This window comes from Triticum dicoccoides, chromosome 5B (genome assembly GCF_002162155.2).
Source record: "Triticum dicoccoides isolate Atlit2015 ecotype Zavitan chromosome 5B, WEW_v2.0, whole genome shotgun sequence".
Classification (NCBI taxonomy): domain Eukaryota; kingdom Viridiplantae; phylum Streptophyta; class Magnoliopsida; order Poales; family Poaceae; genus Triticum; species Triticum dicoccoides.
The window spans coordinates 447,819,725-447,835,352 of record NC_041389.1 but is presented as its reverse complement, the minus strand read 5'-3'; the positions used below and the strand labels follow the sequence as shown (position 1 = coordinate 447,835,352).

General features: G+C 43.8%; 1 protein-coding gene across 1 annotated transcript; it reads left to right on the top strand.

Moving 5' to 3' along the window:
• Window positions 1–14,652: 14,652 nt before the first annotated feature.
• On the top strand, window positions 14,653–15,306 carry LOC119309693 (DNA topoisomerase 1-like). Its single transcript, XM_037585647.1, has 3 exons — window positions 14,653–14,782; window positions 14,875–14,943; window positions 15,032–15,306. The coding sequence occupies exons 1-3, from the start codon at window positions 14,734–14,736 to the stop codon at window positions 15,304–15,306; spliced, it is 393 nt and encodes a 130-aa protein (XP_037441544.1). The 5' UTR covers window positions 14,653–14,733.
• The last annotated feature ends 322 nt before the right edge of the window (window positions 15,307–15,628 follow it).

Sequence of the window (15,628 nt, the reverse complement as noted above, 5' to 3'; positions counted from 1 at the left end):
TAGGAAGACTAGTATGTGACTACCGAATGTTGTTTGCAGTCCCGGATGAGATCCCGGACGTCACAAGGAGTTCCAGAATGGTCCGGAGGTGAAGTTTTATATATGGGAAGTTATCATACGGACACCGGAAAGTTTCGGGGGTCTATCGGTAATGTACGGGGACCACCAGAGGGGTTCCGGGGGTCCACCGGGAGGGGCCACCCCTCCCGGAGGGCCACATGGGCCGCAAAGGGGAGGGAGCCAGCCCCTGGAGGGCTGGGCGCGCCCCCCACCTTGGGCCCATGCGCCTAAGGTTGGGGGGGAAACCCTAGTGGGGGCGCCCCCCTTGCTTGGGGGGCAAGCCCTCCTCCCTTGGCTGCCGCCCCCCCTCTAGATCCCATCTAGAGGGGCCGGCCCCCCTTGCCCCTTCCCCTATAAATAGAGGGGTGAGGGGAGGGCTGCATACACATCTCCAAGGCGCAGCCCCTCCCCTCCCCAACACCTCTCCTCCTCCATAAGCGCTTGGCGAAGCCCTGTCGGAGTACTGCTGCACCAACACCACCACGCTGTCGTGCTGCCATTGGAGCGAGCTTCCTCAACCTCTCCTTCCCCCTTGCTGGATCAAGAAGGAGGAGACGTCTCCCGTCCCGTACGTGTGTTGAACGCGGAGGTGCTGTCCGTTCAGCACTTGGACATCGGTGATCTGAATCACGCCGAGTACGACTCCATCATCACCTTGCAAGCTTCCGCACGCGATCTACAAGTGGTATGTAGATGCAAACTCTCTCCCATGACTCGTTGCTTAGATGAACTCATAGATGGATCTTGGTGAAACCGTAGGAAAAATTTTAATTTTCTGCAACGTTCCCCAATAGTGGCATCATGAGCTAGGTCTATGCGTAGTTCTTTAATGCACGAGTAGAACACAATTTTGTTGTGGGCGTGGATCTTGTCAACTTACTTGCCTCTACTAGTCTTTTCTTGCTTCAACGGTATTGTGGGATGAAGCGGCCCGGACCAACCTTACACGTACGCTTACGTGAGACCGGTTCCACCGATTGACATGCACTAGTTGCATAAGGTGGCTGGCGGGTGTCTGTCTCTCCCATTTTAGTTGGAGCGGATTCGATGAACAGGGCCCTTATGAAGGGTAAATAGAAGTTGACAAAATCACGTTGTGGTTATTCGTAGGTAAGAAAACGTTCTTGCTAGAACCCAATTGCAGCCACGTAAAAGATGCAACAACAATTAGAAGACGTCTAACTTGTTTTTGCAGCGATTGATCATGTGATGTGATATGGCCAGAAGTTGTGATGAATGATGAATTGTGATGTATGAGATCATGTTCTTGTAATAGGATTCACGACTTGCGTGTCGATGAGTATGACAACCGGCAGGAGCCATAGGAGTTGTCTTTATTTTTTGTATGACCTGCGTGTCATTGAAGAACGCCATGTAAACTACTTTACTTTATTGCTAAACGCGTTAGCCATAGAAGTAGAAGTAGTCGTTGGCGTGACAACTTCATGAAGACACGATGATGGAGATCATGGTGTCAAGCCGGTGACAAGATGATTATGGAGCCCCGAAGATGGAGATCAATGGAGCTTTATGATATTGGCCATATCATGTCACAACTATATATAATTGCATGTGATGTTTACTATGTTTATGCATCTTGTTTACTTAGGACGACGATAGTAAATAAGATGATCCCTTACAAAAATTTCAAGAAGTGTTCTCCCCTAACTGTGCACCGTTGCTACAGTTCGTCGCTTCTAAGCACCACGTGATGATCGGGTGTGATGGATTCTTACGTTCACATACAACGGGTGTAAGACAGTTTTACACAGCGAAAACACTTAGGGTTAACTTGACGAGCCTAGCATGTACAGACATGGCCTTGGAACACGGAGACCGAAAGGTCGAACACGAGTCGTATGGAAGATACGATCAACATGAAGATGTTCACCGACGATGACTAGTCCGTCTCACGTGATGATCGGACACGGGCTAGTCGACTCGGATCGTGTAACACTTAGATGACTAGAGGGATGTCTAATCTAAGTGGGAGTTCATAATTTTGATTAGAACTTTATCATCATGAACTTAGTCTAAAACCTTTGCAAATATGTCTTGTAGATCAAATGGCCAACGCTCATGTCAACATGAACTTCAACGCGTTCCTAGAGAAAACCAAGCTGAAAGATGATGGCAGCAACTATACGGACTGGGTCCGGAACCTGAGGATCATCCTCATAGCTTCCAAGAAACAATATGTCCTAGAAGCACCGTTAGGTGACCCACCTGCTCTCCCAGCACTGCAAGACGATTTGAACGTTTGGCAGACTCGTACTGATGATTACTCCCTCGTTCAGTGCGGCATGCTTTACAGCTTAGAACCGGGGTTCCAAAAGCGTTTTGAGCATCACGGAGCATATGAGATGTTTGAATAGCTGAAACTAGTTTTCCAAGCTCATGCCCGGGTCGAGAGATATGATGTCTCCGACAAATTCTATAGTTGTAAGATGGAGGAAAACAGTTCTGTCAGTGAGCACATCCTGAAGATGTCTGGGTTGCACAACCGTATGACCCAGCTGAACATTAACCTCCCAGATGAGGCGGTCGTTGACAGAATCCTCCAGTCGCTCCCACCAAGCTACAAGAGCTTTGTGATGAACTACAACATGCAGGGGATGGTGAAGACCATTCCTGAAGTGTTCTCGATGCTGAAGTCAGCAGAGGCTGAAATCAAGAAAGAACATCAAGTGTTGATGGTCAATAAGACCACTAAGTTCAAGAAGGGCAAGGGTAAGAAAAACTTCAAGAAGGACGGCAAAGATGTTGTCGCGCCCGGTAAGCCTGTTGCCGGGAAGAAGTCAAAGAATGGACCCAAGCCTGAGACTGAGTGCTTTTATTGCAAGGGGAAGGGTCACTGGAAGCGGAACTGCCCCAAATACTTAGCGGATAAGTAGGCCGGCAACACCAAAGGTATATTTGATATACACGTAATTGATGTGTACCTTACCAGTACTCGCAGTAACTCCTGGGTATTTGATACCGGTGCCGTTGCTCACATTTGTAACTCACAGCAGGAGCTGCGGAATAAACGGAGACTAGCAAAGGACGAGGTGACGATGCGCGTCGGGAATGGTTCCAGAGTCGATGTGATCGCCGTCGGCATCTGCCTCTACATTTACCCACGGGATTAGTTTTGAACCTTAATAATTGTTATTTAGTGCCAAGTTTGAGCATGAACATTGTATCTGGATCTCGTTTAATACAAGATGGCTACTCATTTAAGTCTGAGAATAATGGTTGTTCAATTTATATGAGAGATATGTTTTATGGTCATGCTCCGATGGTCAATGGTTTATTCTTAATGAATCTCGAGCGTAATATTACACATGTTCATAGTGTGGATGCCAAAAGATGCAAAGTTGATAACGATAGTCCCACATACTTGTGGCACTGCCGCCTTGGTCACATTGGTGTCAAGCGCATGAAGAAGCTCCATGCTGATGGACTTTTAGAGTCTCTTGATTATGAATCGTTTGACACATGCGAACCATGCCTCATGGGCAAAATGACCAAGACTCCGTTCTCCAGAACAATGGAGCGAGCAACCAACTTGTTGGAAATCATACATACCGATGTGTGCGGTCCAATGAGCGTGGAGGCTCGCGGAGGATATCGTTATATTCTCACTCTCACTGATGACTTAAGTAGATATGGCTATGTCTACTTAATGAAACACAAGTCTGAGACCTTTGAAAAGTTCAAGGAATTTCAGAATGAGGTGGAGAATCAACGTGACCTAAAGATAAAATTCCTACGATCAGATCATGGAGGAGAATACTTAAGTCACGAATTTGGTACACACTTAAGGAAATGTGGAATCGTTTCACAACTCACGCCGCCTGGAACACCTCAGCAAAACGGTGTGTCCGAACATCGTAATCGCACTCTATTGGATATGGTGCGGTCTATGATGTCTCTTACCGATTTGCCGCTATCATTTTGGGGATACGCTCTAGAGACAGCTACATTCACTTTAAATAGGGCACCGTCTAAATCCGTTGAGACGACACCGTATAAATTATGGTTTGGGAAGAAACCTAAGCTGTCATTTCTAAAAGTTTGGGGATGCGATGCTTATGTCAAGAAACTTCAACCTGAAAAGCTCGAACCCAAGTCGGAAAAATGCGTATTCATAGGATACCCTAAGGAAACTGTCGGGTATACCTTCTACTTAAGATCCGAGGGCAAGACCTTTGTTGCCAAGAACGGATGCTTTATGGAAAAAGAGTTTCTCTCGAAAGAAGTAAGTGGGAGGAAAGTAGAACTCGATGAAGTACTACCTCTCGAACGGGAAAGTGGTGCAGCTCAGGAAAATGTTCCTGTTATGCCCACACCAACTGAAGAGGAAACCAATGATGATGATCAAGGTACTTCGGATCAAGTTGCTATTGAACTTCGTAGGTCCACAAGGACACGTTCCGCACCAGAGTGGTACGGCAACCCTGTCCTGGAAATCATGTTGTTAGACAACGGTGAACCTTCGAACTATGAAGAAGCGATGGCGGGCCTAGATTCCAACAAATGGCTTGAAGCCATGAAATTCAAGATAGAATCCATGTATGAAAACAAAGTATGGACTTTGACAGACTTGCCCGATGATCGGCGAGCGATAGAAAACAAATGGATTTTTAAGAAGAAGACAGACGCGGATGGTAATATTACCATTTATAAGGCTCGACTTGTCGCTAAGGGTTATCGACAAGTTCAAGGGATTGACTACAACGAGACATTCTCTCCCGTAGCGAAGCTGAAGTCCGTCCGAATCATGTTAGCAATTGCCGCATACTATGATTATGAGATATGGCAGATGGACGTCAAAACGGCATTCCTTAATGGACATCTTAAGGAAGAGCTGTATATGATGCAGCCGGAAGGTTTTGTCGATCCTAAGAACGCTAACAAAGTATGCAAGCTCCAGCGATCCATTTATGGACTGGTGCAAGCATCTCGGAGTTGGAACATTCGCTTTGATGAGATGATCAAAGCGTTTGGGTTTATGCAGACTTATGGAGAAGCCTGCGTTTACAAGAAAGTGAGTGGGAGCTCTGTAGCATTTCTCCTATTATATGTAGATGACATACTCTTGATGGGAAATGATACAAAACTTCTGGACAGCATTAAGGCCTACTTGAATAAGTGTTTTCCAATGAAGGACCTTGGAGAAGCTGCTTATATATTAGGCATCAAGATCTATAGAGATAGATCGAGAGGCCTCATAGGTCTTTCACAAAGCACATACCTTGATAAGATTTTGAAAAGGTTCAAAATGGATCAGTCCAAGAAAGGGTTCTTGCCTATGTTACAAGGTGTGAGATTGAGCTCAGCTCAGTCACAGACCACGGCAAAAGATAAAGAAGAGATGAGTGTCATCCCCTATGCATCAGCCATAGGATCTATTATGTATGCCATGCTGTGTACCAGACCCGATGTAAACCTTGCCGTAAGTTTGGTAGCAAGATACCAAAGTAATCCCGGCAAGGAACACTGGACAGCGGTCAAGAATATCCTGAAGTACCTGAAAAGGACAAAGGACATGTTTCTCGTTTATGGAGGAGACGAAGAGCTCGTCGTAAAGGGTTACGTCGATGCTAGCTTCGACTCAGATCTGGATGACTCCAAGTCACAAACCGGATACGTGTATATGTTGAATGGTGGAGCAGTAAGCTGGTGCAGCTGCAAGCAGAGCGTCGTGGCGGGATCTACGTGTGAAGTGGAGTACATGGCAGCCTCGAAGGCAGCGCATGAAGCAATTTGGGTGAAGGAGTTCATCACCGACCTAGGAGTCATACCCAATGCGTCGGGGCCGATCAAACTCTTCTGTGACAACACTGGAGCTATTGCCCTTGCCAAGGAGCCCAGGTTTCACAAGAAGACCAGGCACATCAAGCGTCGTTTCAACTCCATCCGTGAAAATGTTCAAGATGGAGACATAGAGATTTGCAAAGTGCACACGGATCTGAATGTCGCAGATCCGTTGACTAAACCTCTCTCGCGGGCAAAACATGATCAACACCAGAACTCTATGGGTGTTCGATTCATCACAATGTAACTAGATTGGTGACTCTAGTGCAAGTGGGAGACTGTTGGAAATATGCCCTAGAGGCAATAATAAAAGTATTATTATATTTCATTGTTCATGATGATTGTCTTTTATTCATGCTATAACTGTATTATCCGGAAATCGTAATACACGTGTGAATACATAGACCACAATATGTCCCTAGTGAGCCTCTAGTTGACTAGCTCGTTGTGATCAACAGATAGTCATGGTTTCCTGACTATGGACATTGGATGTCATTGATAACGGGATCACATCATTAGGAGAATGATGTGATGGACTAGACCCAATCCTAAGCATAGCACAAAGATCGTGTAGTTCGTTTGCTAGAGCTTTGCCAATGTCAAGTATCTCTTCCTTCGACCATGAGATCGTGTAACTCCCGGATACCGTAGGAGTGCCTTGGGTGTATCAAACATCACAACGTAACTGGGTGACTATAAAGGTGCATTACAGGTATCTCCGAAAGTATCTGTTGGGTTGACACGGATCGAGACTGGGATTTGTCACTCCGTATGACGGAGAGGTATCTCTGGGCCCACTCGGTAATGCATCATCATAATGAGCTCAAGGTGACCAAGGTGTTGGCCATGGGATCATGCATTACGGTACGAGTAAAGTGACTTGCCGGTAACGAGACTGAACAAGGTATTGGGATACCGACGATCGAGTCTCGGGCAAGTAACGTACCGATTGACAAAGGGAATTGCATACAGGGTTTTGATCGAATCCTCGACATCGTGGTTCAATCGATGAAATCATCGAGGAGCATGTGGGAGCCAACATGGGTATCCAGATCCCTCTGTTGGTTATTACCCGAGAGTTATCTCGGTCATGTCTGCGTGTCTCCCGAACCCATAGGGTCTACACACTTAAGGTTCGGTGACGCTAGGGTTATTAGGAAGACTAGTATGTGACTACCGAATGTTGTTCGGAGTCCCGGATGAGATCCCGGACGTCACGAGGAGTTCCGGAATGGTCCGGAGGTGAAGTTTTATATATGGGAAGTTGTCATACGGACACTGGAAAGTTTCGGGGGTCTATCGGTAATGTACGGGGACCACCAGAGGGGTTCCGGGGGTCCACCGGGAGGGGCCACCCCTCTCGGAGGGCCACATGGGCCGCAAAGGGGAGGGAGCCAGCCCCTGGAGGGCTGGGCGCGCCCCCCACCTTGGGCCCATGCGCCTAGGGTTGGGGGGGAAACCCTAGTGGGGGCGCCCCCCTTGCTTGGGGGGCAAGCCCCCCTCCCTTGGCCGCCGCCCCCCCTCTAGATCCCATCTAGAGGGGCCGGCCCCCCTTGTCCCTTCCCCTATAAATAGAGGGGTGAGGGGAGGGCTGCATACACATCTCCAAGGCGCAGCCCCTCCCCTCCCCAACACCTCTCCTCCTCCATAAGCGCTTGGCGAAGCCCTGTCGGAGTACTGCTGCACCAACACCACCACGCCGTCGTGCTGCCATTGGAGCGAGCTTCCTCAACCTCTCCATCCCCCTTGCTGGATCAAGAAGGAGGAGACGTCTCCCATCCCGTACATGTGTTGAACGCGGAGGTGCTGTCCGTTCAGCACTTGGACATCGGTGATCTGAATCACGCCGAGTACGACTCCATCATCACCTTGCAAGCTTCCGCACGCGATCTACAAGTGGTATGTAGATGCAAACTCTCTCCCGTGACTCGTTGCTTAGATGAACTCATAGATGGATCTTGGTGAAACCATAGGAAAAATTTTAATTTTCTGCAACGTTCCCCAACATTTTAACAATTCGGGCACTGAGCGCAAAGATTCTGGAAATTACAGCAAGATCAAATAACTATCACCCAAGAAGATCCAATAGGTTTAACTTGGCACAAACACTAATTAAAAGATAAAATCACATCTAAACAGAGGCTAGATGGATTATTTATTCCTAAACAGAAGCAAAAACAAAAAACACAAAATAAAATTGGGTTGCCTCCCAACAAGCGCTATCGTTTAACGCCCCTAGCTAGGCATAAAAGCAAGGATAGATCTAGGTATTGCTATCTTTGGTAGGCAATCCATAAGTGGCTCGCATGATATATTCATATGGTAATTTTATTTTATTTCTAGGGAGGTGTTCCATGCCCTTCTTTAAGGGAAATTGGAATCTAATATTCCCTTCCTTCATATCAATAATTGCACCAATCGTTCTAAGGAACGGTCTACCAAGAATAATAGGGCATGAAGGATTGAAATCTATATCAAGAACGATAAAATCTATGGGCACATAATTCCTATTTGCAACAATAAGCACATCATTAATTCTTCCCATAGGTTTTTTAATAGTGGAATCCGCAAGATGCAAGTTTAGGGTGCAATCATCAAAGTCGCAGAAATCTAGCAAATCACACAAAGTTTTGGGAATAGTGGAGACACTAGCACCCAAATGACATAAGGCATGAAACTCATAATCTTTAATTTTAATTTTGATAGTAGGTTCCCATTCATCATTGAGTTTCCTAGGGATAGAAACTTTCAACTCAAGCTTTTCTTCATAAGATTGCATCAAGGCATCAACAATGTGTTCGGTAAAGGCCTTATTTTGACTATAAGCATGAGGAGAATTTAGCACGGATTGCAACAAGGAAATACAATCAGTTAAAGAGCAATTTTCATAATTAAATTCCTTGAGATCCAATATAATGGGTTTAGCAACATCTAGATTTTTATTTCTTTCAATCCCACTTTTATCAATTTCATCATCAAGATCTAAAAACTCCGAATTCTTAGAACGCCTTCTAGGTAAAGGAAGATCATATTCAGTTTCATCAAGATTCATATTGCAAAATAAAGATTTAATAGGGGACACATCAATAACTTTTACATCTTCATCTTGATTTTCATAGGGATTCGGTTTAGCAGCCATCTTATTGACTAAGGTAGCTTGCATATCTGAAATCTCAGCGGTCATCTTTTCAAGACGAGCAATTTGGGCCCTTATACCATCAAATTCTTTAGACATATCATTGAGTTCTTTATTCATATAGCTCATAAAACTTTTTTGTTCCTTAAGTTCGTTTCTAAAGAAATTATTGTGCTCAAATTGCAAAACCATAAACTTTCTGACATTGCTTTCAATCTCCTCTAGCCTTTTAAGGTGAAGGTCACCAAATCTAGGTAGAGCCATCGCAACAAATAAGAAAACTAACACACGAACAAACAAAAAGGCAACGGGAAAAAGAGGAGGAGAAAGGGAAAGAGAGGGCGAATAAAACGGCAACGGTGAAGTGGGGGAGAGGAAAACGAGAGGCAATTGGCAAATAATGTAATGCGAGAGATAGGGATTGCGATGGGTACTTGGTATGGTTGACTTGCTTGCGTGAGCCTCCCCGGCAACGGCGCCAGAAATTCTTCTTGCTACCTCTTGAGCACTGCGTTGGATTTCCCCGAAGAGGAGAGGATGATGCAGCAAAGTAGCGTAAGTATTTCCCTCAGTTTTTGAGAACCAAGGTATCAATCCAGTAGGAGACCACACACAAGTCCCTCGTACCTACACAAAACGATAGCAACTCGCAACCAACGCGATTAGGGGTTGTCAATCCCTTCACGGCCACTTACGATAGTGAGATCTGATAGAGATGATAAATAATATTTTTGGTATTTTTGATAGATAGATGCAAAGTAAAAAAAGTAAAAAGCAAAGTAAAAACAAAGCAAGTAAATAAAGTGATAGAGATTGATATGATGTGAATAGACCCGGGGGCCATAGGTTTCACTAGTGGCTTCTCTCAAGAGCATAAGTATTCTACAGTGGGTGAACAAATTACTGTTGAGCAATTGACAGAATTAAGCATAGTTATGAGGTTATCTAGGTATGATCATGTATATAGGCATCACGTCTGAGACAAGTAGATCGAAACGATTCTGCATCTACTACTATTACTCCACTCATCGACCGCTATCCAGCATGCATCTAGAGTATTAAGTTAAAAACAGAGTAACGCCTTAAGCAAGATGACATGATGTAGAGGAATAAATTCATGCAATATGATAAATATCCCATCTTGTTATCCTCAATGGCAACAATACAATACGTGCTTTGCAACCCTTTCTGTCACTGGGTAAGGACACCGCAAGATTGAACCCAAAGCTAAGCACTTCTCCCATTACAAGAACTACCAATCTAGTTGGCCAAACCAAACGGATAATTCGAAGAGACTTGCAAAGACCCTTTCTGTTACTGGGTAAGGACACCGCAAGATTGAACTCAAAGCTAAGCACTCTCCCATTGCAAGAACTACCAATCTAGTTGGCCAAACCAAACGGATAATTCGAAGAGACTTGCAAAGATAACTCAAAGATTGCTCGGGTTCAGTAACGCGTAGCCTGCAGTGCAATCGCTCGGGTTCAGTTAGGCAAATGCCTCGCTCGGGTTCAGTTAGAGCCCAACGCTTCGCACCCACGCGCATACGTGTACGAGAGAAACGCACATCGCTCGGCCCCCGACCATCCACCATCACCGGGAACTCCCCGATATTGTCCTCGCCCTCGCTTCTACCATGGTTTTTCCGTCATGGAAGGCCCAAAGAATGTCATGCAGCTGCGTCTCCGGTCCGCCCAGGAAGAAAAGCCCATTTTCTGTCATGATTGTTAATCATAGAAGTAGGACCCCACCACATGTATGATGATACCGGGTTTTGTCACAATTATCGTCATAGAAGTGTTATAAGCAAGACAGAAAAAATCGTTCGGCCCAAAATGTCACGGATGTGTCTTTTTTTGTAGTGACATCCCACACGGTGAATCCCAGACAAACGTATCTGTTCGCATGTACATCACACACAATTTTCCCAATCAAAATTGTATGTGATAGCGTTGCCATTGCGAACGATATTAATAATTTTATCGTTTACATTATTAAATGCATCACGCACGGTGCCTATAAGAAATTATGTTGCATAGGCTGTGTATCACACACACTTTTTATGTGGAAAACGTTTGGTGTAGGTAGCCTAATGCAAAGAGTTTTCTAGAGGAAGTCGTGTGTGATTGTTCATTAATCCAAGACGTTTACTTCCTAGAAACTATGTGGGTTGTCTGAGGTCATCGCCCACGGTGTTGTCTAAATAATCGTCTGCAATAGAAAACCCCAATGAGCAGGCAAATTGGCCTATTATTATTAATACGTTAACAATCAAATTCACATTTCGTATTAAGCACACAATATATTTGATTTTCGTATTACAGAACCAGAATTTCATAATTGAAATACATCAGAGTATAGGATGTTGATAATGCGACACTACAATGAGAGATCCTTCAACGAAACTGTGTGTGATGCATTAATCACAAACAGTGATGTAATAAAACCGTCAAAAATATACAAAACGTTTGCAATGGCGTAGCCAACAAACATGTTTCAGATTATAGTTGCATGTGCGATGTGTGGCATATGATTCACTCGAATGAACTGTTTGCGATGAGCTTAACAACAAAAACGGGCAGCCAGATGAAGGTGTTTGCAATACACGGCATAGATGAACTGTTTGTGATAAGCAAAGATAACAGAAACGGTCAGCCAATTCAAGGTGTGTGTGATATACGGCATACGGTTTACTTGATTTAATTGTTTTCGATTAGGCAACAAAACATAAATGGTCAGCTAAATCAAGGTGTGTGCGATAGAGGGCATACAGTTCATTCTGATGAACTGTTTGCATTCAGCGAAAAGAACAAAAATGGTTCAACTTGACAAGATGTGCGTGATACGCGGCAAACAGGACTGTAATCAGAAATGTCATTTCGCACACATAGGTGGCAAGTTTCCTCGCAGAACCATGAGGTTTTTTGAGAGAACCTCCGGTTTGTAAGAAGTTTATACCAAAACTTTTCCTAACTTTGATTAATTTTTACCACAGCATGTTGGTGCCATGTCATTGTACCATGCCAAGTTTCATGATTTTCAGGTGAGTTTTGGATTTAAAATAATTTGAAAACCAGGTTTCTCAATGTTTACTGTCGAGTCGACACTGCCTTGGATAGGTTTTTTCCTCGTGGGTCGTAAATGTCAGAATCCAAATATGACACTACCATGCAACTTTTCTTATTAAGAATTACATCTTATTTGGTGTGCTAGCTGAAAATAAGTTTGTGGGTGTTGCGGGCGCTAAGAACTTGCAGGTTCTGTACCTCATACTAAAAATCATATATAAATAGAACAGTCTTGATACTTCAGATTTCCAAACAGTCATAAAGGGAAGATTTTTAAACACCCATACTACATGTATTCTAAGTTCACACTGAATTTATTCTACCCTTGATTATTTTCTTTCTTTTTCTGCCTCATATCTTCTATGCTTCTTTGCACATGAACCCTTCTTTGTTGCACAAATCTGTTGCACATCCACATAACAAGCAAGACACATGTTGTAGCACATATATGTATAGAAGATAGAAAGACAATATGCATTTAGTTTAGAACAGAAATATGAGAAATAACCTTAAATAAATTCAGGGATAGTAGTTTAGCAGACAACATAGTAAGACAAGAACTCCGGCAACATCATGTCAGACGCGTTGTTAGTGACATTGACTAAGCCGGGGTCGCCGAGGTCCTTCCACACGACCAACATGTGCTTCACAGCCCCGATCAGTCGGTGCATGGGAAAAACCTGAACCAGGAAGAATTCAGGGAGATTTGATGGTCCTATCCATGGCCCTGCTATTGCTGTTCTAGATGCAAATTATGAGAAAAGCCCGTGGCTGCAGCTACTACCGCCTGTGCACCACGCACAGAGCCAACAGACAACCTGTGCGTACCACACGCGAAGCCCCGGCCGCCTCCCCGTGACCCTGCTATGCCTCCGCCACTGGGGGAGACACACGAGACACCATAGATGGAAGGGGTACAGCGAGATGAAGATGAGGCACAGCAGGGGTGTGGGGAGGAACCCTAGCACGAGGCAGCTCCTGGTCAATCCGCCAATGCGCCGCTAATCCCCGCCTCTCCGGACACCCCACAACCACTATCGAAGGAGTAGTGGAGTCACCGGCGTCCCCTTGAAGACCACTCGATGGCAAGGACAAAATCAAGTGAGGAGGGGATGGAGGATCACACCAATGGGAGGTCATGCGATGGCAAGCCGGATGTCCAGTGCTCGGTTGAGGGTGAGGCGATCCGAATGAGATCTGTTTCTCTTTTTGTGCATGATTGTCAGGGTCGTGGCCGCTGGGCGCATGGGGATGGCAAAGTTTTCATCCGTCTCCTGAAATTGCTAAATGCACCTTTGACGAGGCCTATTGTTATATTTGACAGTTAGATATAAATTACTGAATCTAATCATGTGGCTCTAATTGCTGCGGGTTGTTGTGTGTACGTTAGATGGGGTGCATTTAGAGAAGAATATATTTGCTTGTTTAATAGTAGTAGAGACGAATCTGCTTTTTTCACATGTTCTGCTTTATGCGAGGACAATAAAACATAAAGAAAGTTATTTTTTCTTCCTGGAAACTTAGAAAAAAAGCAAGCACAATGTGAACCCAAAAGCCAAGAAAATAAATCCAGTAGCATGTGTAAAGAAAGGGAAAAAACGTGTTTCCAACAGGTGCGCCCAACATGCGATATATGGTGGTGCTAGGGCGCACCACATGGCGCCCGAATAGAGCTCGATGGGAGACAACCTGAAGGGTTACCCGCTGATTAGGCTCTCCCATGCATGTACGTAGTCATTGTTTTTTAAGTGCGATAGGCCTGACTAATTGTAATGATTTACTAAGGCTAATTTTCTCAACCTGACATGAGACAGAGATACATCGGAAGATATCATTTTCATGATAATTATATGATGGCATGTCATTTTTTTACTATGCCATCGTGCTCATTTTTTATTACATGCATTGCACCAATATTTCATTAGTGGTCATAGGATATTATTTGATCTACCATGAAAAAAAGAATACTATTTGATCTAATATTGACGATATTAGTGCCACTTATAACTATTTTGATTTATAACAATATTAGAATAATTTTAATTTGTGCCATCATTAGAATCCCATCATTGGTGACGGCACTTGAATCCCATCATGGGGTCGGGAGCCCAAATTTTGTACTCGCAACATATTGGGTTGCCCTGTTTTATCTACCGAAATGGCATAGGCACTTGAATTGAGATGATCCTATATCCCTAAAGAAATAAAACATATTTTCACATCCTCCCTCGCTTAGTCATATTGAGAAGTCAAATTAAAAAGAATATTTTGGGATATCAAACTCCATTGGTCTAATATGAAATTAGTGCCTTTATTCAGAAATTTTTTTACAATCATGCCTAATGCAATATCGTAACTGACAATCTTTTTTCCACCACTGGCAAATGTAATGGACACATTAGTGTGTTTATATACTCATGTAGTCTAGTAGCTTCCAATGAGATTTAAGAAAAGTGGACACTCGAACAATGCAATACCTTCTGTTGTGATATTTTTGTACCACCTTAGGTAGATGTATGCACTTTAATGTACATATATATACAAAACTATTCTTAGAAAGAAATGTTGATTTGTGGTTTTATAATTTCTCTGTCTCTCTCACTGTCTATCTCTCTATCTACCGCTTGGTCTTCTTCTTGCTAGTAACTATACTCTCCACCTTAACATATGGATCGTCATGTAGATTACGGCACTCAGTCGGGCGATGATGCTGGGGGTACATCACATATTTTACCACATGCTAGCATATTAATTGATCACTAGTAGTAATTATAAAATCTAACTAACTTGATATGTATTGATATGTAGATGAGATGAAGTCAAATGATTTATCTTCAGCTTCATCTGCATCATCTTCTTCTACGGAGAATCCGAATGGTCCTCATCTTCTCTTGTTCTTTTTTTTAGTAAAAATTCTCATACATCTTACCTGCAAACAAGTGATTTACTTATATTCTAATTTCAGAGAGTCATGTGCAACTCAATATCACCAACGAGAATGTAGATGATGAAATTATAACAAATCTGAGTTCACCTAAGACAGACAGCCCAAAAACTGACAAGGAAGCACAACTTAAGATGGCGAGGAAGATTGCGAATAAAAAGAAAAAGAAAAGGCATGAAGAATTAGACGAGGAAGAGGAGGATGGGGAGGAGGAGGAGGACGACAGTGAAGTAGAGGACGACGAGAAGAGGAAGAGGAGGAGGATAGTGAAGACGAGGATGAGTGAAGAAGTATAATTTCCTCTATAGTATTTCCTTTCTAGTGGCAACCTTCCTTTTTGCTCCTGGGGAAAGTTTAGTATTAGCCACTTAGTCGTTGTGTGAAGAAGCAATGGTGGGCTCTCAATAGCTGCCTTGTGAGCAGTCCGTGTACACCATTACACTATCTAGGGTAGCATTTAGGAAAAACATTATTTTTTGTCTTCTTTGCTATTTGGACTTTTGAGTTGTAGTCTTTCCATGATATCATTGCAGCTATAAAGAACCACCTCCAGAAGTTGGTTATGGTATCCCGACATTAATCCTCAACAACGCCTAAGATCATAAGCATTAGAAGTAG

What these genes read in the sequence shown, in the direction of transcription:
- LOC119309693 (XM_037585647.1), top strand. Translation starts at nt 14,734, where the DNA reads ATGGATCGTCATGTAGATTACGGCACTCAGTCGGGCGATGATGCTGGG. An exon ending in GTCGGGCGATGATGCTGGGG is followed by an intron (nt 14,783 to 14,874) that starts GTACATCACATA and finishes ATTGATATGTAG; the next exon opens with ATGAGATGAAGTCAAATGAT. An exon ending in TTCTACGGAGAATCCGAATG is followed by an intron (nt 14,944 to 15,031) that starts GTCCTCATCTTC and finishes TTCTAATTTCAG; the next exon opens with AGAGTCATGTGCAACTCAAT.